This window comes from Acanthochromis polyacanthus, chromosome 9 (genome assembly GCF_021347895.1).
Source record: "Acanthochromis polyacanthus isolate Apoly-LR-REF ecotype Palm Island chromosome 9, KAUST_Apoly_ChrSc, whole genome shotgun sequence".
Lineage (NCBI taxonomy): Eukaryota > Metazoa > Chordata > Actinopteri > Pomacentridae > Acanthochromis > Acanthochromis polyacanthus.
This window is the reverse complement of record NC_067121.1, coordinates 11,727,045-11,754,857: the sequence shown is the minus strand read 5'-3', so window position 1 is coordinate 11,754,857 and position 27,813 is coordinate 11,727,045. Positions and strand designations below refer to the sequence as shown.

General features: G+C 38.2%; 2 protein-coding genes and 5 non-coding genes across 7 annotated transcripts in view; 4 read left to right on the top strand and 3 right to left on the bottom strand.

Moving 5' to 3' along the window:
- Positions 1-21,126, top strand: part of LOC110957470 (nectin-4-like) — a 35,846-nt gene extending 14,720 nt beyond the window's left edge. The window contains exons 4-11 of the mRNA XM_022203517.2: positions 5,183-5,461; positions 9,204-9,321; positions 13,030-13,181; positions 13,484-13,652; positions 15,383-15,458; positions 15,701-15,760; positions 17,632-17,829; positions 19,747-21,126. Coding sequence (XP_022059209.2) covers positions 5,183-5,461; positions 9,204-9,321; positions 13,030-13,181; positions 13,484-13,652; positions 15,383-15,458; positions 15,701-15,760; positions 17,632-17,829; positions 19,747-20,037 — 1,343 coding nt within the window. The 3' untranslated portion in view covers positions 20,038-21,126. The remainder of the gene's footprint in view (positions 1-5,182; positions 5,462-9,203; positions 9,322-13,029; positions 13,182-13,483; positions 13,653-15,382; positions 15,459-15,700; positions 15,761-17,631; positions 17,830-19,746) is intronic.
- Positions 1,402-1,475, bottom strand: trnai-aau (transfer RNA isoleucine (anticodon AAU)). The gene has a single exon. It is a non-coding gene; the product is annotated as a tRNA-Ile (tRNA).
- Positions 1,640-1,713, bottom strand: trnai-aau (transfer RNA isoleucine (anticodon AAU)). The gene has a single exon. It is a non-coding gene; the product is annotated as a tRNA-Ile (tRNA).
- Positions 21,127-22,301: 1,175 nt separating the features above from the next.
- On the top strand, positions 22,302-22,375 carry trnai-aau (transfer RNA isoleucine (anticodon AAU)). The gene has a single exon. It is a non-coding gene; the product is annotated as a tRNA-Ile (tRNA).
- Positions 22,376-23,602: 1,227 nt separating this feature from the next.
- Positions 23,603-23,676, top strand: trnai-aau (transfer RNA isoleucine (anticodon AAU)). The gene has a single exon. It is a non-coding gene; the product is annotated as a tRNA-Ile (tRNA).
- A 153-nt stretch (positions 23,677-23,829) lies between these two features.
- Positions 23,830-23,903, top strand: trnai-aau (transfer RNA isoleucine (anticodon AAU)). The gene has a single exon. It is a non-coding gene; the product is annotated as a tRNA-Ile (tRNA).
- Positions 23,904-24,582: 679 nt separating this feature from the next.
- LOC110957471 (zinc finger and SCAN domain-containing protein 4) lies at positions 24,583-27,420 on the bottom strand. Its single transcript, XM_022203518.2, has 2 exons — positions 26,974-27,420; positions 24,583-25,734 (listed from the first exon to the last, which is right to left on the bottom strand). Exons 1-2 carry the CDS (start codon positions 27,233-27,235, stop codon positions 24,827-24,829), a joined length of 1,170 nt encoding a protein of 389 aa, XP_022059210.1. The 5' UTR covers positions 27,236-27,420; the 3' UTR covers positions 24,583-24,826.
- Between the last annotated feature and the right edge of the window lie 393 nt (positions 27,421-27,813).

Below are 27,813 nucleotides of genomic sequence, written 5' to 3'. Positions count from 1 at the left end.
GGAAATTATGGTAGTTTCTGAATGGATTTTCCCAAAATAGCTCCAGTAGAATCATTATAGCAGCCGTGGGAAGGCTGATTTTAGATGGATCCTTTAGTGTAGGAAAAGGTGGTCTATCCTAATGCTTGAAATGAACAAGGTAGATTCTTAATCTGTATTAAAAAAAAACACTTTAGTCGACAATAAAAGTCTTAAAACAAGCAGAGTTTCATTGGAAAACTGAAAATAATACATTTTGAGGAGATAATGGGTTTTACAGTGCAGTTGTTGTCACTGCAACATCTAAAGTAGCATCTTCAACCTCTTTCTTTATCAGTTTCTGAGTGGATTACCCTGAAATAACTTCAGTGGAATCATTACAGCAGCCGTGGGAATGCTGCTTCTAGATGGGTCCTTTAGTGTTGTAAAACCAGGAATGATGCTATCAATTCCAAACTACTTTCTCATTTAGCCGTAAGCCATCAGCAGCGACAGTTTGGTTACAGGCCTGTTTGAACATGCCATCTGATCAGACAACCCAACAGAAATATACACAGAAGCAACTGACAACCTCCAGCAGTGGATCTCCTTTAAATGTTCAAATGTGGATTTGCATAATCCACACTTTTTTCACAATAAAACAAAGCAGCAGGGATGTTACAACAAAAGCAAACTGCGTAGGCGAGATAAAAAAAAAAAAACACCCTTGAGGTTTTTAGAAAAGATCTCCCCTCAAATACTTCAAAATTATGAATCATGAATCCAGAACAATAAGCAGACGAGTAACCAATAGAACTAATGTTATAAGGGTTTATATGTATGTCTATGAACAGGAGGTTACCTGTCTGTAAAGTGATGCAACTTTGCCATACAAATGTGACGTTATAAAATGAGAAATTCTATACTTTTCTCATTACCCATTTCTCAAATATTCCTGTTTTTTTTTTTTTTTTACACTGCATTTTACCTATTTTAAAGCATGTCATTCTTCAATCCTTACAAAAACAGTGGAAATTCTAATCTTGTCTTTTCAGGAGTATGTTAACTGTAACTTGAAAAAAAACACAATGATTTTTTGTAATTAAAGATGATCCAAATGGATATATGAACATGTTAAACAACTTACAGCTTTCCAGGTTGGGTTATGGACAGTTAAAAACAGTTTCCAAGTTTTATTGCGTAATTAATATCAAGCAATAAAAAATTGGGGGATGAAATTTGGATTAGGTGAAGACAGCATCACTAGTAATGATTGATTTAATCAAATTTTCAAATCGTCAGGATTTAAAAAGGCGAATTAATTCAAATTATCGCCCAGCCCGAGTTTGATGGTCAGGAATTCCACAGAAATGGCTGCTTTGTTTGCCTGACACGCTAATATTTAGATTTTTAAGGGTGTTGAATGTTGCTTTGTGGACTCTTTGGCCAGTATGGGGTTTGAACCCATGACCTTGGCATTATTAGCACCACGCTCTGACCAGCTGAGCTAACCGGCCTGACTCCTGAGAGCTTTTTGGCCAAATTTGTTCGAAAATTCCACAAAAGCTGGTGCAAAATATTGGTTTGATGGTAAGGAATTCAACCGAAATGACTGCTTCCTTTGCCCAACGCGCTAATATTTAGATTTTTGAGGGTGTTAAATGTTGCTTTGTGGACTTTTTGGCCAGTATGGGGGTTGAACCCGTGACCTTGGCGTTATTAGCACCACACTCTGACCAGCTGAGCTAACCGGCCTGACTCTGTCAGCTCTAAACTACTTTTTTTCCTCCAAAAATCTATTTTCAAGCTACTTCTACAGTCATTTAATGGCTCATCTTATCCTAGTTTCAGGGGAATTAATGAACATCAAAGCACACATTCTTCTGCTGGAGTGTTTTGGGAAATGTTTGGTGTTTAATGCATCATGCTGAGATGCAAAAAATGATGTAGTTAGCATCCTGCTGAAAAAAATCCACTATAAACAAGGTTAAAGCAGCACTATGTGGCCTAATGGATAAGGCGTCTGACTTCAGGTCAGAAGATTGAGAGTTCGAGTCCCTTTGTGGTTGATTTAAGTCTGGCTTGAAGGACTAGTTTAAAGGCACTGGGGTTCTCCCTGACTGTAGAATGACAGTGAGGTGCAGCCAGGTCACTCTCTGAATAGTCTGACAATGTGAGACAAACTTTAACTGCTACAAGTTTGAGGAAATAGCTCCCATTTTGCTGCACAGAAAGAAAAAAATTCTGGAAAATGCCCCAAAGTCTCATGTGAGAAAATGTAAGTTATTCTAACAGTAAAATCCACTGTCTAATAAATAAACAACTACCTTTGTTCAGACTTTGGATCAAAATTTTCTGTGATCCCCATCGCAGCTGTGGTTCTGGTTCTTAGGTTCTGAAGTGGTTGAAAAACAGATTCTGTAAACATTGTTTTATGCAACAGAGCTGGACAGTGTTCTGGTTTTACTGGTGGAGCATCCATTGCAAAGTCAGACTGTTGGTGTGATTTTTATCAGCAGTCTGCCACTTAAAATAATTACATTAAAGCCCGTATCTGCCAGAGAGGCTGGACTAACTGGAGAACAGATGGATTCTGATTCAGCATCAGTTATGTGATGAGTTGTTGGATTAAAGTTCAATCTATGAGGATACAGACCGTCGGAAAAATTTACCACCAGGTAAAGTCTAAATATCCAGAACTGGAAGTTTATTCAGTCAAAGACAGCTGGATGGATCCTCAGACAAGAGACTTTAGTGGGACTATTTCACCATTAACTTCATTAGCACCACGCTCTGACCAGCTTAGCTAACCGGCCTGACTTCTGAGAGCTTTTTGGCCAAATTTGTTTGAAAATTCCACAAAATCTGGTGCAAAATGTTGGTTTGATGTAGGGCTGGGCAATATGGCCAACCAATAAAATCTCAGTTTTTTTTAGTCATCTTGGACAATTACGATTTTAATCGATTTTTGTTGTTTCTTTGCGGTCTGTTTGCTATGACTAGTGCTAGCCATGCCGCACTCCCGTAGCTGCGAGCACTCTTCCCATTCTTTAGGATGCCTCTGCTGGAGGTGCTGAAAGAGCTTAGTTGTGCTGCTACTCTTCATTTTCACAGTACTTTTGCAAACGACTGTAGTTTGCTCTGTGTCAGTCTTGTGAAAGCCAAACCACTTCCATATAATCGATGTAACATGAGGCCCTTTTCTCGTGACCAACTCTTCGTCTGCTGCTCTGTCCGCCATGACGACAGTGTGAGTGTTTTGGCAGAAGGAGATGAGAGGCGGAAACAAATCCCAGTGCACAAGTCATGAAAGACAGAAGAAGAATCTGTATTGTTATATATTTAAGCTTGCCTTGATTTTATGATTTGGCAAATCATCAGGTTTTAGAAAGGTAAATGGACTTGCTCTTATATAGCGCTTTTCTACTCATCAGAGTACTCAAAGCACTTTTCCAACTTCACCCAGACACACACACTAATGTGCAGGTTGCTAATCAACCTGCAACATCAGTCAGTATACATTCATACACCAGTGGAACAGTCACTGGTAGGCAATTCAGGGTTCAGAATCTTGCCCAAGGAAACTTCAGCATGCAGCACATGACTAGGCGAGATCGGGAATCAAACCACCAACCCTTCAATCACTGGACGACCTGCTCTACCACCTGAGCCACAGCCACCCCAATTAATTCGTTTTATCGCCCAGCCCTACTAGAAAGGATGAGATGACATAAGATGAGATACAGCCTTATTCATCCACAAGGAAATTCTTTAATCCTGAAGAAAATACTGTCATTATTATGCAGAATAATTTAATTTGTGTTTGTGAATGCAGCAGGTTTTGCCTGCAGGGCAGCATCACTGATGTCATGTTGTTTTGCTGTCTGTTTCTAAATCTGAACTTTTCCACAGGTGCTACCCTTCGCTTTGTCTGTTAATCCCTAATAGCTGTTGTTACTAGCTGCATGTTTTGTCTTCTTTATTAATAATCCAAACATCAGTGGAAAGACTTAGTCAGGCGCTGAGTGTTTACAACAGATGTGTTGGGTGTGAGTCACAACCTTGTTGAACCAGTTGGTGCCAGGAAAAACTAATTATGTGAAAAAACATCAAAGGTGACATTTTGTCACAATGTTTTGTAAGGCAAGTCTATTTCAAAATTACCAGGAACTTTACAAAGCTGTTAGTAAGAAATGCATTAATCGCAGTTCTGTTTCTGCAAATTGTGAAGACTTCTGTACAAAGTTAAAGTGGTAACACTCCAGCTCAAACATCCAAAAACCTCTGGAAAAGTCCTGACGGTAATGAAGCTGTTTACAGTCACCTTAGATCCTTCTAGGTTAACGAAAATGATGTGTTGCTGTTTTTACTTTCAATTCCGACCTAACTTTATCTGCACGAATACTTAAACATTGTTTTTGTTTTATCCTTAACTGTCTGAAGCAAATTCAGCTCATCCAATAGCTGTCAGCTGATTCTTTTTCTTACAACTAGAGATGTACGATATTAGATTTTTGTTGATATCTGCTATGCTGATGTTTTCCAACTCATTTTGCCCAATTGTCAGTGCAGATACTGATATATGCATACAGTTGTAGACAACATCAGGTCTTTCCTGTAGTATGTATTACAACTGGAAAAATAAAACTAGCTTTAATAAAGCTAGTTTTGTATACCTTCTCCAAAGGATAAATTATTTCTGACTTAAGCTCTAAATCTAAATCATAGCAGCGAATCTCTGACAGCAGCAGCATAATGGATCAATATGAATACAACATATTAAACTCTTATGGATAACAAAACATTTCTGCACAGTGTACACCGCGCTGCAGGCGGCATGGCTCAGTGGTTAGAGTGGCTGTCTTGTAACTGGAAGGTTGCTGGTTTGGTCCTCAGCCTGTCGAGCTCATGTCAAGGTGTCCCTGAGCAAGACACCAAACCACTAATCACTCCTGGTGGGTTGTGGTTAGCACCTTGCATTGCAGCTTCCACCATCAGTGTGTGAATGTGACGTATCATGTGAAGCATTTTGGATAAAAGCGCTATATAAATACAACCATTTACCATTTTACTTTAGGTTCACATTCTCTTCACTCTTCATTATTTATGACTGTTTATAAAAAGCTTTTCTATTGTGTTTTGCTGATATTGCACAGTCTTGTGGAAATTTCTTGAATCTTGAACCAGATCTCCTAAACTCACCTTGTTCCTCTTCTTCCTATAGTTCTACCCATCTCCTCCCTGGACCCGGTGGTCCTCATAGAGGGCCAGTCGTACCGCGTAGTCGCCTCCTGCCGGGCTGTGGGTCGCCCGGTCCCCCGTCTGTCCTGGGACACTGACCTGCCGGGTCAGCATCAGGACAGAACCAACGAGGGCGGCTCCGTGTCCAGCTACTACTCCCTCCACCCTCTGCGCAGCATGAACGGGAAGAAGCTCGACTGTTTGGTGTCGCATCCCAGCCTGGAGCAGCCACGGAGGATCTCCAACCGCCTGGAGGTTCATTGTGAGTAGAACTGATAATGATGCTGTGTGACGGAGTGACGATGGGAAGTAGACTGGAGCATTGGTTTTCTTGGAATTCAGGCTTAATGAAATCTTTAATAGTAGGAATTGAGGATACACTGTGTGTCCGAGTGCAACTTATTACCCAGAAACAAAAGAGAAATAGACCTTTTTTCCACAGTGGACATGTGTCATGCTACCAAGTTGCACACTAACAGGATTCAGTTTGTGCCATTCTAAAGTTGCAGTGTAATGTTTTCTAGTTCTTATGCAAGAAATTAGAACACATGAACATTTTTTACTTGCACTAAATTTGCAGTACACCTGTGAATTGACATTAATCGGTGACTCCACCTCAGTGATGCTGTCAATTAAACGTGGCAAAATAGAAAGTGACATATTTTTCTGCTCTCACAACCATCCATAGCTTGGTTTAGTGTTTTTACAGCTTTGCTCTTCCATTTCTTCGCATCGCGGGTCAACGGTGTACATCCATGCTTGGAAAACAAAGCTTTTTGTGCTTCTGAAAACACAACATACTTAAAACCTGCAAAAATATTTAAATTTTACAAAACATTGACACAACACTTCTCACATCAAATAAAATAGGGGAAATAAAGGACACAGAGTTGCTTTTTGCTATCAGATCTTGCTTAAACTGCACTGCATTTTCTCTTTTCAGTTGAAGATTTGCTGTGATTTTCTCATTCATATAAAACTGTGTACTATTTGCAGATACCAAATAGTAGCCTGCATTAGCTTGATCTATTGTTTTTAGCATTCTGCCGCTACTGTAGGACCTGTGGATATAAGTAACTGCAAAGTAAGTGAGATGAATCTATATATTCTGATATATTTTTGTTATTCTGTGTCCAGTTCCCTCCCACATCTCATTTAAATGCATTTCCGGTGACAGCTCAACGCAGCTGCGACAGCTTTTGATTTTCAACTGGAATAACACAAGTGTAACTAACAATAACGATCTTCACTCTATTTTTTTTGAGGTGTGTTTGTGAGGATGTGATGCCACTGAGTTGGTATTCACAACTGCAGTGCTTTGAGCAGGGAAACCTAAGTGGAATGCAAGTGTGATTAACTATTATTAATAGATCCGCCCATGTTTATACTGCAGCAGTTTCACAATATCTGCAGTGAAATTGGGTGTGTTCGGGTCAAAATACAGGTCAAAATGTGAAGGACAGTGATCTTTATAGCAACTGCATTCATAACAATGTAATGTTGGTGGTTTTTGACTTATCCAGCTAATCCAGAGTTAGTTTGGGCTTTACTTAACCTAGATAACTTAGTGTAGCTGTGCCACAGATACTCACGGCTGATTAATTTTGTACAGTTCACACTTATAATTAATCATTTTACATTGTTTTTTACAGGTTGCATTCGAGAAATCAATCAGTGTTTTACAATAACAGGAAAGACAAACTGTGATTCAAACATGCCACTGAGAAATAAACTTTACATATTAGTAAAACAACTTTCTAAATATTTAATAGAATGTTTTCTACTCTTTGTGAAACAGTTCTGCCACTATTTTTTAATATATGTCTAATATTTCCCTTCCTGTGTGGTATTGTGTGACAGTCAAATCAAAAAAAAAAAATCCAGCAGTTTTAGTATGCACACTATAATCCCCCTTGTAAATTGAATGCAGTAGATTTTATAGGCTTTTCCCATTAAAGGGAAGGTCAACCAGAGATTTCTTCCTCTGGTTCCCTTGCATTTTTAGCACTTAACTGTCTGTTGGGAAGAATAGATGTGTGAAAGGAAGCTAAACATTAAACAATATTGGCAGGTCCTGAGCTGGGAAAGTGTCTGATTGATTCTCTGTCCTTGACACAGACTGAAAGTAACTTTCGTTGTCACACTGCTGAACAGTCGCTCTTTGTTTCATTGTAAGTTTCTTTGTACAGTTCACTGGAAAGGTGTGGGACTGAAGTTACATGGCTTACACCTGAGTCACGAATTTGATGTCTGTAGAACTGATAGGCAAAGGATTCCTAAAATCACAAGCCTCTAGATGTGGAATGAGCAGAGGTTGTTGCAGATACTTTGAGGCTGCACATTTTGCAAGAAGGAGGAAATGATGCAAAAGATGTGACGGTCATTGTCATTACAGGCTGCTGTCATCAGAAATCTGCACAACATGTTACTCAGAAATTACTTGTAATTGTTTCACTGGAATTTTGCACTGCAACAAAACGGGAGAGAATCGGTTAGCTTTTAAAACAAGGCAAGTTTATTTGGGAGTAATAGACATACGATTAGATTCTATAAGATGAGATATATGATACGCCATGATTAGATATGATGATATGATCTGATATGATCATACCATACAATAACATATGATACGATACAATAAGATATAATAGCAAAAGATAACATACGATATGATAAAATGAGAAAAGGTATGATTTGATAAGCTACAATAACATACTATATGATAAGATACCGTACTATACAATACAATCCCATATGACAACATACGATAGCATAGGCTACAATAAGATGCATTTAGGAGTAATAAACATGCTGTAAGATTTGATAAAATATGAAAAGATAGCTAGATTCTTCTCGTCTGTGGTTCCCCGGTAGTGGAACAAGTTACCAAACTCTGTTCGATGTGCAGAGTCCCTCTCAGTCTTTAATAAAAGACTAAAAACCCTGTTGTTCACTGAACACCTTTGCACTTGACAGACAGCAAAAAACAAACAAAAAAAAACCTACACTGCCTGTAGACACCATGGTCTGATAATCACACTTTTATGGCTCTTATCCAGGTTGTTTTCTCCTGACTAGATCCTTGCTTGTGTTGTATCTACTCTCAGGTGTACTTCTCTTTGGATAAAGGCATCTGCTAAATGTAATTGTAGATACGATACGCTAAGTTAGTTAAGATAGCTTAAGATACAATATGTTAAAATAAGATAGAATAAGATATGATCACATAAGATAAGGTAAGATAAGATCCAGTAAGATATGATTACATAAGATACGGTATGATAACATATAAGATACAGTACCGATACGGATTCTATGAGAAAAAATAAGATAAAATTAGACACGATGCGGTACCTTTTATTAATCCTACAGAGAGGGAATTTTGCAGTTTTTCACCAAAAATGCAGAAACGTAGGGACATCAGTTGAAAATTCAAAAATACAGGAAGAAATAAAGAGGGAACATATTCAAGTTCTGCTTATGTCGTACAGATTCCTCTTCATGTAAAAATTCAGATATTGTAGAGATTGTTTTGAATGTGGAAAATAACAAAATTGCACAGGATTATTCTACACGTGGAAAAGCACTAAAATTGTACAGATTCCTCCATGAGTGGAAAATAATACTGACATTGCACAGATTCCTACCATTTATTTATACTGTACGTAGTATTTTGAATACACAAAATATTTAGAGCACGCAAGTTTCAAAGCTTTTATGTTGCAGAAATGTGAAATATACTCCTTCTGTTAAAAATCGTTCAGTTTGGTGCTCAGTGACTTCCAAAATAACTTTTCCCCACCTCTGTTGACTTTATTAGTGTAAAGAAATGATTTTTTTTTATGCGACTTTGTCTTTGTAGGTGAGGTCAAGAGGACAAAAAGCCTACTTTGGTGTGTTTATGGTGTGGGAAAATGTCTTTTCATCTTTCTCTGTGCTCTCCTTTGCAGTATTTGGGTGAATATTTTGCATTGCTGAAGCTTTTATGTGTGTTTCTGTGTCAGACCCCCCAGATGCCACCATCTCCCCGTCCTCAGGCCAGTGGTACGCGGGTTTGGAGAAAGCTGAGCTCTCTTGTGAAGGCAGAGGACACCCCAAACCTCACAACATCTCCTGGACACGGTACTTTCTGCCCCTCATGCATCAGTTTATTTCTGTCTGGCTGCCAGGAAGATGGTGACAATTACACGTTAATTCACTGTAATACTGCCTAAACTGCTCTTTACATGGCATCGGAATGCGACTCAAAACAGAAACCAGCCAACACTGACTCACATACACATGGACTACACACCCACGAACAACCAAGAAGTGTGCTTGAACCTAAAAAGAGGGGAGCTTTTCCTCCTGCAGGCTCAATTCACGGCCGAATAAAAGCTGCAGTGTCTCGTTTCGAAATTTGAAGTTGGAAAAAAGAGGGAGGGCTATATTTTCACACGAGGGAGGGATGCGAGGAAGAGCAGGAGACACATGTTAAGCACTAAATCATAGTGCCATGCTTTAAATATCAGTCTAATGCCTGGTAAAACACAGGGTCTGCGCTTTAATTAGAGACACTGCAGCAGCCATTACAGATATATGCCTGAGCACACAATGATCCAATGCTGTGTGTGGAGTGAAAAAAATATTTCTGCCATGAGACAATCTTTAAATATTAAAATTATTTTGGATTAAACCTTTTCACTCTCACAGATCCTTTTTGGATGTTTGGTGGAGACCCACTGTGGAGACATTCACAGCCAGAGTCTCGTTTTAGGTTCTTGTGTGAAAAATAGGTCAACGGTTTGGGATGTACACTTTTTCACCTTTTTTTAACGTTGAAATACAACATCCTACATATGGTAAACAAAAAGCTCCTACAAGCTACTCTTTGTAAAAGTGAGCACCAGCATCTCTACAGCCAATTAGCACACACAAATCTGCTGTTTTATCTGCATTAAAACCGATATAATAAATAAAAACATGTAGTTTTGTCGTGAGATTATTTGACTATAGAAGTAACTCTGCATAAAACCACAACTTGTTGTTTTTATGCATTGATTTTTGCACAAATTGCGAAAATGATCAAAAATGCAGTTTTATAATGAAATGTGTGTAAAAATTATGCTTATTACAGCAGCTCTAAAAAATCAGTATTTGAAGTTCACCAACTTTCTGCTGCTGCAACCTTTCACCAAATCCCATGTCCTGCTTTGTTACGGTGGTTGAGCTTTTTGTCCCCAAGATGTGAAGTATGACAGACAATGCAGTAAAACAAGTAATTCATGTTGAAGTCAAGTTACCCGTACATCTATAGAACATTTAAAGTGACAAGCACTGAGCCAAAGTCTTTCCTAGTAGACAAAAAGGACGGACGTCAAGAATTTACTCGAGAAGTGTAAATAATAAGGTTAAGACCCAACAATGTTATTTATTAAGAGGAATGTACTTCCATGACCTAGTTTAACTATTAAATGCAATATTATATGGATTAAACTCTGCCACAATATTTATGATCTAAATTTATCAGAGTAATTTAAATATTATGGGTACAACCCTAATATATTATCTATAATGTAAATTAGCCTGACATAGCCTAATGTAAATGTTAAGATTAAGAACTTACAGTATTATATACTCTACCAAATTATCCAACTAATTAAAGATTTAAGTTCCTACAAAATTCTACATAAGCTTAACTGCTGTACAATATCTTATACAGTGTTCCTGTCATGGTTACAGTGACGCTGTGCTGGCAGCTATATCTAGCAATGGGAAATCCTTAACAAATCCATGGATCCAGACTATAAGCTGCATCACTGCCAAAATCTAATCACATGGTCCTTGTGCCATTTCTGACCTTCCCTGAAAATTTCATCCAAATCCGTTAGTCCGTTTTTGAGTAATGTTTCAGACAGACAGACAGACAGACAGACTCACAGACAGACAGACAGACAGACAGATTCACAGACAAACGTACGCCGATCATCACATAACTCCGCCGTTTCTTGGCGGAGTAATAAAGACCTTTTTTACTATTATTTTGCTATGAATGTACATGGCTGGTTTGTTCTCCACATCCTTGCAGATGATTATGTTGTGTTCCCCTGATGCAATTATAACCACAAAGTCTTAAGGTATTTAACAGCCCCAACTCACCCTGGGACGTTTTCCCTTTTAACAGAACAGACTCCAGAACAGATAAGCAGCTAATGTCTCTTTCCACAGTGAAACGAATGATTATTTCGAATGATTAAAATGGATAAAGTGCATTTACACTTTATATTTCTAAATCATATCAAATTATCTGAAGTGTTGTAAGCACTAAGTCCATAACCTATCTAAAGGAAGTCCACTTTAGTGGTAAATGCATTAAGTATATAATTATAAGTACTTAAAGTACATTGTGAGCCTGGTCATCTTCATCTTGCTGTCATGTACTTGATATAATATAATATAATATAATTTCTTTATTACCATTGCCCAGCGTACAGTGCATTCACACAGTCACACATATTTAAAAGTACAGCAGGAAGTGTGCAAATATAAATAAAATATAACATTTAGTAGAAACAAACAGTATGTGCAAGTACATATACATGTACGTGAACATATACATATACATACATACATATACATATACATATATATATATATATATATATATATATATATATTTTATGGACTTATACATCAGTGGTACAGTTTAAATAAGGAGTAATGAACAATTTGAGGTTCAAAAATATTAGATATTAAATATGCTTGCATAAATCCTGACGAAAGAGATTTAAAAGAAACCTACAGACTGTAGAAAGCGAAACATTAGCATGCATTGTGATGGACAGGAGCCACTTTGACTGTCTTGTATTTTTCTAATTCATTAGGCCGCTATTTGTGTCAATTAATGAACTTAGCTTTTACTTTAGGTGAGATTCAGACCTGTTGTTTCCTCTTGTGTTTACTCTTTATTCTCAACTATTCAGCTGCTGGTTCCAGCTGACAGACACCATAGTGCATCAGTCTTGTCAACTAACACTCACACTAATGTTCATTGATTCAGGGCTCAACATATAAAACTATTTAGTTTCATTAATTGCAAAACAGCAAACCGTCTTCCTCTCTGATAGATTCAATCAGTTCCATTCCCCAGATTACAATCTTTCTGACTGCTGTAGGTGGATTGCTCACCTCATCCCTATCATTTTCCACCATCTCCACCTGCGACTGGTTGATGAAAGACCGGTCAGAGGAGCTAGGCGGGGTTTTGATAACAGAAATCTGAGCTGGCTCCAGTCTGAGGGGGTAGCAAAGCCGCGGTTAAATAGGTACTGCAGCCCAGTGAAACCAGGGGCAACATGACCCGTCTCAGTGGACCTGAGCAGAAACCGGCTCTCCATTATGAGGCCTGCGATGTGCTCAGCTGCACAGTGTGGGACTGTGTAGCCGGCCCCGCTTAAATCCTCCAAACCTGCTATTTATTTGGTCTATTCAGATCAATGGGTGCTAGTTATAAGCCCAACAGGTTTTGGCTCAGGTGCATGTGAGAATTGGTGGTTGCACTTTGCGGCGAACCTGATCCTCTGGTCGTGTTTATTTAGCCGCATCACTTCCGTCATGCAAACCAGTTGTTGCATTTTCTGCTGTTGCATAAGGGCAGATGTTATTCGATATGTGTTCCCTTCTCATGGCACGGATATATGTTTGTGCTTTCATTTCTATTTTACCAAAATCAGTCACACTTATTATTTTATTGTTGATAGTTATGAATCACAGGTTTCTGTGTGGGTCAAGACTTTGTGACTTTTCTGCAAATTGCAAAATTGGGACATTTTCCTTTTTGTTTATCCACAGGAAAGGAGGAGCACTGCCAGATGGGGTGTCTGTAGTTGGAGGGAAACTCATTTTCGCGCGAGCCCTTCGTAGTAATGACAGTGGGGTCTATGAGTGTGTGGTCACGAACAGCGTGGGATTCGGAAAAACAGATTACACACTGACAGTAGCAGGTAAGTGTGATAAAATCCCACTTAGTTTGAGCTTAAATCACGACATTAAAGTAACAAACTCTCCTGCTATTGTGTGTTTTGTTAGAATTTCTGGAGATGCAAATGAAAAGAGAAGTGTTTAAAATCAGCAAAATACTGAGCAATAACTGTCCTTTTGATTTGGAGTGATTGTGCAAATCTACTGCCCCCTTGTGGTGAACTGAGGGCATGAAGGGATGAAGTTTGACCGAAAATTGCAGCATGAAAGATGTAGCTTTTCTTATGTGGGGCATCAGATGTCTTCTTCTTCCTCTTTCTTCCAGAGACTTCTCCACGCGGGTCAGATTTTCGTCCCGATAACAACCAGCTGCTGATTATTATTGGTGCCTCAGCCGGTGCGCTGGTCCTGCTCTTGGTCATCATCGTCTTGCTGGTCAACCGCCACCACCGGCACAAAACCAAAAAGCTTGAAATGGCGCTCAGTGAAAAATCGTGAGTCCTAGTAGATTTTCTTGAAGCAGCCATGTAGTTGAAAAGTAGTTGTATTAATAGCCTCAGCTGTGATGGGAGTTTCAGTGTGCATGTTTTGGTTGTATTTAACCATCTGTGGAACGCATGGTACTTAAAAAGCAGAAAACATCAAAATTAATTTAATTTATCTGCAATTTTCCACAGTTATCCATTATGCATATCTGCACATGTAAAAAAATGTACATCGTGTAAATAGTCTTTATTATTATCTTTATACCTGCCATTTTACCTATGTGATTGGTGTACGTTTGTCTGTCTGTTTGCAACATTACTTGATTAACAAATTTGGGTGAAATTTTCAGGGAAGGTCAGAAATGACACAAGGAGTATGTGATTAGATTTTGGCCGTGATGCAGCTTATATTCTGGATCCACGAGTTTTTTTTAAAGATTTCTGTATCATTCTGAGATAGCGGCACAGCGTCACTGTAACCATGACAAGTGAACACCATCATCAGCTGCCTGCTGATGATCACATGATTGTGATCCTACTGCAAATCCACTTTTGTGGACTTATCAGGACGTATCCATCGGAAATTATACAATGACTGAGCAGCCTTGGCAGAGTAGAGCACGCTGAGTGCTTTTGTTGTTTGGTATTATTTTTTGTCTTGCTTTTTTTTTATTTTTTATTATCATGTTTCATTTTTGTGTAACTGCTGTAAAGTGTACATTTGGGTTTTTTCTGTAAAAACGTCAGATTTTCAACTTTCCGATTGACCTTGAACTACTCATTCATGACATGCTGTGCCAGGGCTGCGGAAATCTTAAAAATGTAGCTGAATTATTATTCATACAAATAAATGCAAAACAAAACAAGGTAAAATTACTCTATTTATCCAAACCAAACACTATAAAATCTAAGCTTAAAATCCATTTTAGTAATGAACTGCATTTATTATAAATGTCTCATTTAAAAGTTTACCAAAAATGTACAATATGCACAAACCACATTCTGCAAAAAATACGCTGAGTAAAATATCTATTGTATCGAGAGTCACCATTTTTTTCCAGTGTTGGTAACATCTGCAGACACTTGGAAAAATATTGTACCTGCTGATTCTGAGGTTTTTTTAAAAAACGTTTTTCCCAATATGAATATTCAAAAACATTTCATTATAAGTTTGTATTTTTGCTGGTTTAAGGCATTATAGTGCTATCAGTGACTCACCTGTGACCAACAGTCACGTGATAAATATTCTGTGATGTTTTCAGCTGAACTGCAGGCTGTGTTTAAACAGAGCAGATTGGAGACAAGTATGGAAACACATTACAAATTTAAGTATCCAGATATCTGTAGTGTGTAAATCCACCATTTTACCCCCTAGTTTTGGTAACACCTATGGGGCAAATGTCATACGTGTTTATTCAAGATTTTATTTTTTAATTTTTCACAAAATAAACAAGCACAGAAATTAAGCTTTCATGTTTTCTTCTTTATGATTTAAGGCATTCTAACTGTGTCATACTGCACAAAATCTATTTCGGAGCTTTCTAGTCATGGTTGTGCTCTTTCCATAGAGGTGCAGGACTTTATATTGCAGAAAAAAAATGAAACCACAATGAGGAAAAATATGACAAGATGCTCAGAAACTGCTTGGGGTTCAGAGGGTTAAACTGTTTGACCTGCAGACACACTAGTGTTCCACAAATCCCACATGCACTGTCTTTTTCCCCCTTTTTTTTCCCCAGGGATGAAATTAAAACCCTCTCCAGACAGGCCTCCTTCAGGAGAGTGAACTCCGTCAGCACAGACTTCAGGCTGCAGGTAAAGACACACATAACATGCTGAGAACAATAACCTGCAGATTGAGAGAAACCAGGCTGACACATCTTCCCGGTCGGGTGGAGCTGCTGGCGAGTCAGCAGTCGTGTCTGCTGCTGCTGAGGCCGATGATTACAGGCTGCTGCAGCTTCAAACAAACATCACAGACACGTATCATTAATATCTCTTTCCCAGTGATTCATTACCTCTGCTAATATTCTTTCGCTTTCCTCTCGTCTTCTCAGGGTGACGATTATGCTCTGCTCAGAGTGGACAGCCGAATGAAAAACAGCCAAATGTCTCTGGTGAGTTTCACACTGATGGGGTCTTTCCAAAGTAGGCAGACGGGATTTAAACATGTTTCGTTTATGGGTAATTAGGGTAAAATACAGGGATAAGAGAAATCTGATACCAGCAAGGCTATTGTGATTTCAGTAAGAAAAAGAGATGTTAAGTAACAGAAGGACGGACTTTGAAAAGGAATGAAAACACCAAACAACTGCATTAGTGTAATCTAAATACAAATCCATCCACAAGAGAGTGAGAGGCTTTTTAAAAAGGCTTTTGGCAGGTAACAACTGAATTAGTGGGTCAACTATAATAATCATTAAATTTAACCTTGAACATTTTAGTCACCCAACACAATTAAGATAATTTATTAGCTTGGATTTCAGAGGAGACTATTTGTTTCTGGGATTTTGTTCTCTAATAGTAATAGTAATAAATAACAATAGTGATGAAATGTCCAGGATGCTTGCTGAATATTCCCATTTGTTTCATGGGAAATGGTGAAATTTATTTCAAATCACAGGATGGGCGAGTGTGTGAGCCTTTTTTAAAGGATTCCAAAGGGGCAGAAAGGGTTTTGGTAACAATTAGATTAGTGGATAAATGTAAAAATAATAACAGCAATTTAATCAGGAATAATTCAAATCAATACACTTTTAGACATTAATCAAGCAAATTTTGAAAAAAAATGCAGATTTTAGCCTCTGAAACATGAAGACGTATCTTCTCTACTTTACATCACTATAAATTACATATTTTTGTGTTACAGAATGTTGAGGAAACAATAAATGCAGTGTGAAAATATGATCTTTAGGGCTTCAGAATCTTTTATCTGACATTTTAGAAAGCATAAGAGATTTCTATATCTAAAAAATAATTACGATATTATTTGATAATGAAAATAACTGTTGCTTGAAGCCCTAGTCAGATAACATAATTAATAATTACCATTATTTAGTCCCAGTTTTCAATTAAATAAATTTATGCTGAAACCAATGCATAGGTTGTGAATGGGAAACTGTTTTGAAGGCTGCCAAAGGAGCACAAGGGAAGAAAAAGATTGGTAACAATTGGATTAATGAGAGAAATAAACATTTTAATCAGGAATATTTCAACATAATAAAATGCTTGACATGGAAACATTTTAAAAACCAGATTCTAGCCTCAGAAATATGCAGAGATGGTATTTTCTCAATTTTTTTAGGACTGTACATTAAAAAATTTTGTATTGCAGAATGTTCATCAAACAAAACATGGCCTGGATTTCAGTAGATACCTTTAGTTTTGGGGCTTTTGCATGCCATTAGCAATAAAATGTTCAGGTTACATGCTGAATATTCTCATTTATAAATGAAAATGTTCAAATTTATACCGTTTTAGAAGACTTTCAATGAGGAAAAAAAAGTTTGACAAAAACTGGATTAGTGGGTAAGATATGGAAAAATAGCAATTTAAGGAATCAGGAATAATTCAAATTAATAAACTATTAGTCATTTATCAAAGAAAATGTAAAAGAAAATGTGGATTCCAGCCATGAAAATAAGAAGGCATCGTATATTCTCTATATTTTATGACTTAAAATTCAATATTTTTGTGTTTCAGGATGCTTCACAAACAAAAAATGGTCTGGATTTCAGCAGAGACCTTTAGTTCCACTCTAATAGTACTGAAACATTCAGGGTACATTCTGAATATTCCCATTTTAAATGAAAATAATCAAATTTATAGCGAAACACTACAAGGGAATGGTATCAGCTTTCCTTCAATGACTTCATACTATACGCCATGGAATGTTTGATTCAAAAACAGAGAAGAAGTTCAGTTTGCATAGTTTTTATTTAGATAAATCCTTCAGTGCTGTGACCGTCGCCTCCCTCCCTCCCTGCAGGAGCGTCCCATCTACAGGGGCAGCCAGTCCACCCTGGTGGGGAAGTGGGGGCCTCCTGGAGAGGTGGAGGTGGATGAACTGGGACGTCCCGTCATCTGGCACGATGGGATGAGCCTGAGGAGATCAGAGATGGATGGAGAGAAGGAGGAGCGGCGGAGGAGGGTGGAGTCGTTCCTGAAGAGCAGCAACATGTCACTGGTACGTCACATCACCTTAGTTTGATTTACTGCAGCATCTCTGACCATCACACTGAAAACTATACAAAACAAAAGACAACAAACTGTCCTGGAACTGGAAGCACATGATACACACAGATGTCATCTTTTGTGCTCTGTTCTTCACTTCTTTCTTACAAATACAGGGTGACACAAAAAAACGGGAACTTTTTAACAATCCAATGAAACCAAGAGTGATGGAAGAAAATATTGTATTCATAGTAATTGAAACCTTAAAATATGTCATTTAAGAAACAATGATGGAATTTTCATTTTTTTAAAGATTACTTCCTGTAGATGGCATCCTCCTGTACGAATGCATTCTTGAAATCTACCTGGGGCTATCTCAAGAGTAAAGTGTACACGACTCGACCAAGAACTCTGGATGAGTTAAAACAGAGAATTCAGGATGAAATTCACAGTATCCCAGCTGAGATGTTGCAGCGGTCAATGAGGAATCTCAACAGCAGATTTCAAGAATGTATTCGTACAGGAGGACGCCATCTACAGGAAGAAATTTTTAAAAAATGAAAATTCCATCATTGTTTCTTAAATGACATGTTTTAAGGTTTCAATTACTATGAATAAAATATTTTTCTTCCATCACTCTTGGTTTTATTGTACTGTTAAAAAGTTCCCGTTTTTTGTTGTTGTTGCTGTTGTTACAGCAGAGATCAAATTCTTGCTACCTTAAATTGGATAACATATGTTTCAAAATGTGTCTTGTGTTTGTTTTTGTATAAGATTACAGTATTGTACAGGCAGCTGCAAAATACTGTGCAAAAATGTGTTCAAATAGAGCATTTTCAGCTTGAATGCACCTTATTTGGCCTATTTTGCTCATTTAAATGGCTGCTTTACAAGAATCCAGGGTTTGATTTGAACTTTTACTCCTATTTTGCTGCCTGGTCTTGGAAAAACCTTCAGAAAACACTACAGCTTCATAATTCTGTGTCACTGGGAGAGTTTAAAGCTCTAATCAAAAGATGTGAACCTGAAAAATGCAGTTTTTACTCCTAAACTGGGTTTTGTCATGCTCACTTTTCCAATCTTTGTACATACACTACCAGTCAAAAGTTTCAGAATGCCCAATTTTTCCAGTTATTATTGAATTTCAAGTACTTCAAGTCCAATGAATAGCTTGAAATGGTACAAAGGTAAATGGTGAACTGCCAGAGGCTAAAAACAATAGGTAAGGTTACCCATAACTGAAAAATAATGTGCATTTCAGATTATACCAAAAGGCTTTTTTTCAGGGAACAACAAATGGGTTAACAACTTAAAGCTGTTCTGCAGCAATGGAGGTTGATCAAGCGTTGAAAGTTGGTGCTACCAAATCCTACACGTGTTCCAACCTTTCTTGATTACTTACAACCCCCTCTGTCTGCACAAAAGTAGTGTTGAAAGACACAGTGGCACCATACCCTAAAAAACATTATTTGAACAGTATTGTACTAAAGAAAGTAGTATGTTGCTATAAAAATGGCAAGGAAAAAGTAATTAACAATAGAAGAGAAACAGGGCATCATAACACTTAAAAATGCAGGTCTTTCCTACAGAGAAATTGCGAAGAAGGTCAAGGTGTCAGTGAGTACAGTTCTCTTCTCCATCAAAAGGCTCTCAGAAACTGGGGAAACCTTTAACTTTATTTATTTGCTCTATACTTTCATTTCAGAGTACAGTGAGACATAAACATGCATAATTTCCAATCAAAAATTGTAAAAATTGAGATATTCTCAAACTTTTGACTACTAGTGTGTATAATGTTGTGCCTTCTTGAACAAATTTCCCTCGAACAAGAGATTTTAACCTCAAGGAACTTTCTGGTTCCTCAGCAACATTTTACCTACTGGTCGTTTTCAGTAGAAACAGTGCTGTCTCTTTATGCTGTTTCTACCAGGACTCAGGTCTCCCTTCATCTCTGGTTCCCCTGAAGGCCCAGCAGGACGACGCCGTCGGGCCCAGAGACCCGGAGCTGGGTCACGCCAGAGGGGGAGACTCTCCTCGTGGGGAGGGCTGGACTCCCCCTCAGACTGTGACTGAGGGGCAGGAGGACGAAGATGACGACAGCAGCCGCTCCAACCAGATTTCTGAGACATTAAACGCTCACTTTTACTACAGCAATGGCGTCCTCAGGCCCAGACCGCACTCCAATGCCATCCTGCTGCACCCCAGATCACAGATCGTCTAGATCATCTTCATCCCTGCATGGACAGTGAATTTTGTCTTGATAACCACCCAAACACTAGTCATTTTTGCCTCTTATTGGTGGGATGTTGACCCTTTATTCTTAAATTGCCTTTATCAGTTAGCTGACAGTCAGGAGATGACAAGAAATGATGGGGAAGGGTCCTTGTTTTACAGGACTCTGGGATGTTGTAGCTCACAGCAGGGCCACTGCATAATTGGAAAGTTTTTGATTTTAATTATTTTATACATCCAATAATGGAGAGTTAAGAGGCTCAAGATTTTTGCCTTTCACCAAAAGCGCGTAAATGAAAACTCTTTCTGCTCTTTAACTTGCGTGGAATTAAGGTTCCAGTTACACCATGTTTACTCTACAGGGTACAACCATTTTGCACACAGAGCTACTGGTTAAATCACATCGACGTACAAACTCACAAAGATGAATCCTGCCTCTCGATCGTGGTGCTTTGTTTACAGCAACATTCAGGGAGGACAATACGGACAAAACATGATCCAAGGACAAAGCAAACTTTACTTGGCTGCTTGGTATCTCAAGCTCGGATGCATCTCTGAATGAGAAGGTAGTGTGCATTTGTGTATGTATGTATTATAGATAGAAATATAGAGCTGCTGTATGTTTATTATTGTATCTTTAACAGTTACCTGCAACCACCGAAAAGTCAAAAAAAGCTCCTCTGGATGAGGAAGTGGACCGATATTGATCCAGCTCATGGATGAAATGCAGCAAACCAGATTCCATGATGGCATTAATGTCATGATATATTCCCTTTTTTTCATGAACTGTAAATATCTTCTGTATAAAAGCACTGTCAGGTGATAACAAATACACCATACATTGTTTTTTCTATGTGTTTTTCTACGAAACTCCAAAAGTGACATGTAAAAGTTTCGATGTTTATTCATAAAAGAACAGCGTATGCAATTTTTAAAAACAAATAAATTGTTCTGTACTGTAATTTGGTGGGATTTAAGCTAATTTCTCCTCATGAAAGAGGGTTAATGGTTCATGATGTCACTGCAGTAACACAGTAATGCAGCAGATGTATTAAACTGCAGTTGTCCTTGTTCTGACTTTCACATACTTGTTGCCTCAGTTAATGACGGAAATAATTGAAACTGTGGTTTCATTGTGGAGCTAAGAGTTCAGATGACTTCTGTATCAAAGGAGTAGATTTGGGAAATAGACTTTATTGGCTTTCTTGCCAAGAGTTAAGATGAGGATTTCTCGTATGTGAAGGATAAATATGAAGCCAGAAAAAGTGGTTAGCTTGGGATACAGATTGTAGGAAGGACGAAGAAGATGATTTTCTTCAGTCTTGTCCTCACTTTCATAGTTTGAGACCAGCTGAGGCTTGACACGACATTCTGCCTTTTCTACAGATTAAACAAGCTTGATATAATGTATTATTGACAACCTGTAGAGTTGGTGGTAGGTGCATTTTTTTTTCTTTTGTAGCAACCAGATTAGCAGTTTCCAGCCTGTATGCTAAGCTAAATGACAGGTTAACCTATTTTCTCGTCTTATTCTGCGTGAAAGCAAACATGCAAATTTTCCAAACTCTTCTTTGAAGATGCTGCTACTCCACTAAGTGACAACACATGAACCTGGCATGGATCTGGCCGTCAGCTGGTGATCCCCCGAAAAAGCTACAGGGTCTTTTTTTAAAAAAAATCTCAAATCATCATCAGCCTTTTTTGACCATCTCTGATTTGCTTGAAACTTTGTCATCATAAATAACGGATGTTTAAAGTAGTGTCCACGAAATTTTAGATTCAAATATCGAGAATTTTTTTCTAAACTGCCCGTCATGGCGGACAGAACAGCAGATGAAGAGTTCGTCGTGAGAAAAGGGCCTCATGTTACAGCGATTATATGGAAGTGGTTCGGCTTTGACAAGACTGACACAGAGCAAACTACAGTCATGTGCAAGGTTTGCAAAACTAGTGTGAAAATGAAGAGTAGCAGCACAACTAACCTCTTTCAGCACCTCCAGCAGAGGCATCCTAAAGAATGGGAAGAGTGCTCGCAGCTACAGGAGTGCGGCATGGCTAGCACTAGCCATAGCAAATAGACCACAAAGAAACAACAAAAATCGATTAAAATCGTAATCGTCCATGATGACTAAAAAAAAAAATCGAGATTTTATTTTTTGGCTATATCGCCCAGCCCTACATCAAACCAACATTTTGCACCAGATTTTGTGGAATTTTTTTAACAAATTTGACCAAGAAACCTCTCAGAAGTCAGGCCGGTTAGCTCAGCTGGTCAGAGCATGGTGCTAATAACGCCAAGGTCATGGGTTCAACCCCCATACTGGCCAAAAAGTCCACACAGCAACATTTAACATCCTTAAAAACCTAAATATTAATGTGTCCGGCAAACGAAGCAGTAATTTCTGTTGAATTCCTTACCATCAAACCAACATTTTGCACCAGATTTTGTGGAATTTTCAAACAAATTTGGCCAAAAAGCTCTCAGAAGTCAGGCCGGTTAGCTCAGCTGGTCAGAGCGTGGTGCTAATGAAGTTAATGGTGAAATAGTCCCACTAAAGTCTCTTGTCTGAGGATCCATCCAGCTGTCATTGACTGAATAAACTTCCAGTTCTGGATATTTAGACTTTACCTGGTGGTAAATGTTTCCGACTGTCTTTATCCTCATAGATTGAACTTTAATCCACCAACTCATCACATAACTGATGCTGAATCAGACTCCGTCTGTTCTCCAGTTAGTCCAGCCTCTTTGACAGATACGAGCTTTAATGTAATTATTCTAAGTGGCAGACTGCTGATAAAAATCACACCAACAGTCTGACTTTGCAATGGAAGCTCCACCAGTAAAACCAGAACACCGTCCAGCTCTGTTGTATAAAAGAACGTTTACAAAATCTGTTTTTCTACCACTTCAGAACCTAAGAACCAGAACCAGAACTGCGGCAAGAATCACAGAAAATTTTGATCCAACATCTGAACAAAGGCTGTTCTTTATTTATTAGACAGTGGATTTTACTTTTAGAATAACTTACATTTTCTCACATGAGACTCTGGGGCATTTTCCAGAATTTTTTTTCTTTCTGTGCAGCAAAATGGGAGCTATTTCCTCAAACTTGTAGCAGTTAAAGTTTGTCTCATATCATCAGACTATTCAGAGAAAGACCTGGCTGCACCTCACTGTCATTCTACAGTCAGGGAGAAATCCAGTGCCTTTAAACTAGTCCTTCAACCCAGACTTAAATCAACCACAAAGGGACTTGAACTCTTACTCTTCTGATCCAAAGTCAGATGCCTTATCCATTAGGCCACATAGTTCTGCTTTGACCTTGTTTATAGTGGATTTTTTTAGCAGCCTGAAACTAACGAAATCATTTGTTCCACCTCAGTATGATGCATTAAACACCAAACATTTCCCAAAACACTCCAGCAGCGGAATGTCTGCTTTGATGTTCATTAATTCCCCTGAAACTAGGATAAGATGAGCCATTAAGTGATTGTAGAAGTAGCTTGGAAATAGATTTTTGGAGGAAAAAGGTAGTTTAGAGCTGACAGAGTCAGGCCAGTTAGCTCAGCTGGTCAGAGCGTGGTGCTAATAACGCCAAGGTCGTGGGTTCAACCCCCATACTGGCCAAAAAGTGCACAAAGCAACATTTAACACCCTTAAAAATCTAAATATTAGGGTGTTGGGCAAATGAAGCAGGAATTCCTTACCATCAAACCAACATTTTGCACCAGATGTTGTGAAATTTTCGAACAAATTTAGCCAAAAAACTCTCAGGAGTCAGACCGGTTAGCTCAGCTGGTCAGAGCGTGGTGCTAATAACGCCAAGGTCATGGGTTCAAACCCCATACTGGCCAAAAAGTCCACAAGCCAATGTTCAACAACAGTAAGGTTCCATAACTATATATGCTTCAAAAAATATCATGATCTACTTTTCCAATATTTCAGATTCTGAATCAATGACATGATGAGAAATAGCAGAATATTTAAGGCTTTCATCTGTAATAGCGGCTGAGATATTTCACTGTGTGATAAATCGTGTTGAAAGTGGGTCAACAGACAATCATAAAAATAGAAAATATTTGATATATAAAGCTTATATTTCATAAATACGCATATTTTATTGAATGAAATTTTAGGCAAATCAGAGATTGTTGAGTACAAACTGAAGGTTCTGAATGTTCATGATGTCGTTTCTTATTAGGAAGATTCTTAAATTCCCTGACCCACAAACATAATGCAAAACAGACTGGCCACATACTAAAAACTGCTCTGATGCATCATTTCATTTTGGAGAGGATAGTCACTGCAATTGTCAGAAAACATCAGTGAAATTCTTGTGACCACACAAAGTGTAATGACTACCAAAGTTGACGGGGGGGTTAGTAGCTTTCTTAATCCTTTCAGCAATGCGGTTAACTAATTTGTCAAAAATTTTCAGCCTGATATCTTTAATATCACATCAACTCAGCCAAATGCTAAAGATGCATCCTTGTGTACAACCTGTCAAAATCAATATTAATAAGTCACTGAGGCTGTACGTCCCAAAATGTTTTTTATAAATCTCTTAATTAGCTCAATTTACAAACAAGTATCAACTGTTACAGTCTAAGCTATGTCAAAGTTGTACTTTATCTAAAAAAATGAAAGCACAGTAAAATCAGTCAGCTACATAGTTTTTCAGAAATATAAAAAGACAAAAAGGATTTAATTAATTAATCTAGACATAAAATTCCACTGGGAGACTTCTAGCTTTTCTCAATCTTCCCACGCTGTTGAATTAAACTGCATTTTGTGAAAGAGCCTCTTTGTGAGTCCGTTGATGAGTCCGAAGGTTACTCCTCTGAGAAAAACACTTGCCACATATATCGCACGTGTACGGTTTCTCTCCCGTGTGAATTCGTTGGTGAATCTCCAGATGGCTGATGCGATCAAAGCTCTTGCCGCAGAACGGGCAGATGTACCATTTCTCCTTGATGCGGCGACTCGCTATAGTTTTGTGCAACTCTGGGTCATTTAAAAGAAAGAACCTGCTGTCCGGGTTGAAAGCGGACATAGGTTTAGTTTGTTGTTGTTGCTTCTCTGAAAGGAATCGAATGGACATTCCTCTCTCTGGGTGATTTATTGCTTCTAGAGGTTGACTTGGCTGAGACTGGCTGAAAGTCAGTGAAGGCCTTGATTTACTCGACGCACCTTCAACTGTCCCGTTATCTCTCACAGAATAAGCCGTCTCTGCTGAATTATCAAAAATGTCCAAGGCATTCTGAATAAGTAAGATTTCTGAGTCCAGATTTTGCGACAGCTGCTTTGGTTCAAAGAAGCAGTCCGAGTCGTCCGTGGCATCACTGTCTCCAACGGAAACAGACAACCACTGCTGGGTCTCTGGCTCCTCCACCACTTCAGTAGGTTGGAGGTTCACATCCATCTCATGGTGACCCGCTCCGTCTGGAACACCGGGATCCGAGTTCACAATCTGTTCCACAATCTGGATGTCATCCTCATCTTCCAGCTTTACTATTAAGTCTTCGTCCTCTCTGTCGTCACTTTCACAGAGGCCCGACTTGAGCTGCTCAGTCTGTTTCTCTTCTGTTTGAGCTGGAGGCGATGTTCTGTGGTTTGCTGAGGTGTCGGCCTTATCTCTGATGCTCTGATCAGAAGACGGGGTGTTGACTGAATCCACTGTCGGCCCTGAAAAGACAAAGCAGATTTATTTAAAACAAGTTCAACTGAAAATTCATTAATTAAAGACATTTTTGCTATGCGATCAGTACACAGCTCTATTTGTTGTGTTATTCATTCTGTATACACTATGAAATGCTGTGCTACAATGATGAAATAAATTGCCATTTATAATTATTGTAGAAACATGTCATACATTGTTTATGACCCACTATAATCCACTTATAAACAGATAGAAGGACACCAAGTGTTTATGTACAGTATTTGTCAATACAGTTTATACAGTGAACCATACCAATGGTTGTCCAGAAGTGGAGTTAAAATTGTCAACAAATATAATAATAATACTCCTCTTACAAAGGTTTCCAACTACACTGTAGTGTGTTATAAACCAGGTAATCTGCTGATTATTTTCTCTAAAATTACTCTGATTTTCTCCAAATGGTTAAAAAAAAAAGTTAATCAATGTTTCCCAAAGCCCAAGATGTAGTCCTCAAATCTCATGTTTTGTCCACAACCCAAAGATATTCAGTGTACTCTCACAGAGTAGGAAAGAAAAAGGAAAATACATTTAGGAAGCTGCAATCAGAGAATATAGCACAATATAGTACAGTATAGTATAGTGTAGCATAGAATAGTATAATATAGTACAGTATGGTACAGTACAGTATAGTGTATAGTGTAGTATAGTATAGCATAGAATAGTCTGGTACACTGTAGTATAGTATAGTACAGTATAGCATTGTCAAGTACAGTGCAGTATAGTATAGTACACTATATCATAAAGTAGTGCAGTGTAGTATGGTATAGTATACTGCAGTACAGGATAGTACAGCATACTAAAGTGTAGCACAGTATTGTACAGCATGGCATAGTATAGTAAAGTGTAGTACAATACAGCGTAGTGTATTGTAGTATAGTATAGTACAGTATAGCGTAGTATAGTACAGTAGACTATAGTACAGTTTAGTACAGTATAGAATAGCTAGTACAGCGTAGTATGGTACAGTATAGTACACTGTAGTATTGTATAATATAGTACAGTATGGCATAGTACAGTACAGTGGACTATAGTTTAACATAATATAATATGTACAATGTAATATAGTGCAGTATTGTATAGTATAGTACAGTGTAGTACAGTATGACATAGTATAGTACAGTGTAATATAGTATAATATAGCTTATTAATTAAATGTAGTTGTTACTGTTACATATGCATTTAAAGTAAACATTAGTTGTTCTTACCATTACCGGCGGGCGGCAGCAGCTTGTTTGGCTGCTCTCTCCTGGACTTACTAACATTCTGAGTCTCGACCGATAACCGCTCTGTTTCCATCAATTTCAACTTTCTGTTCAGCGCTTCAATTTCGCCTTCTCTCCGGCGGAGCTCTACCTGGACCAAGGCGAAGCCGTCCTCCCACAGTTTGCTGATTTCCACCACGGCTGCTTTAGCTAGCATCTCCATGATGGAGGTTAACTTGCTCTGGAAAGCCACACAGTTGGCCATATTTGTCCCGGATCAGCACCTCTGCCTGCCGCGGCGACGGTTAACGGACTCTGTACGGGACAAGTCACACAGTGGCGATGTGGCGTTTGAGGTTCACATTACCGTCGCTGTTTGAGGTGAAAAACATGGAAGTGTAATACAATAGTAGCAGGAAACGGTGGTGGTCACGTGATGGAGGAAGTACCGTGCTCCTGAGGGGTCAAAAGTCCTCAACAGCAAAACGCAAAGTTCACTGTGTGGTAGTTTATGGCAATTTAGAATAACTGCAGTTTCGTTTTATAATACTGTACTAAAGTTCGTTATTACACCTGCATTATTAATGCTTGTTCTTAAGTCGAATTCTAGTGTCATGTTGCAGTTTTTTTTGTCATTAAATTATGTTTTAAGCATAATACATTTCTTTTTAAATTGTTTACCACAAAACAAGCAAATTGTTTTATAAAGCATCTTATCATACACAGATGTTATTTAAAGTGTTTTACAGGTAAACAAAAATGTAATAAAAATTATTAATTCAGTTAAATAAATAAAAAATGCAGACACATGAAGCACAAAGAGATTTATAGAATAATTATAAC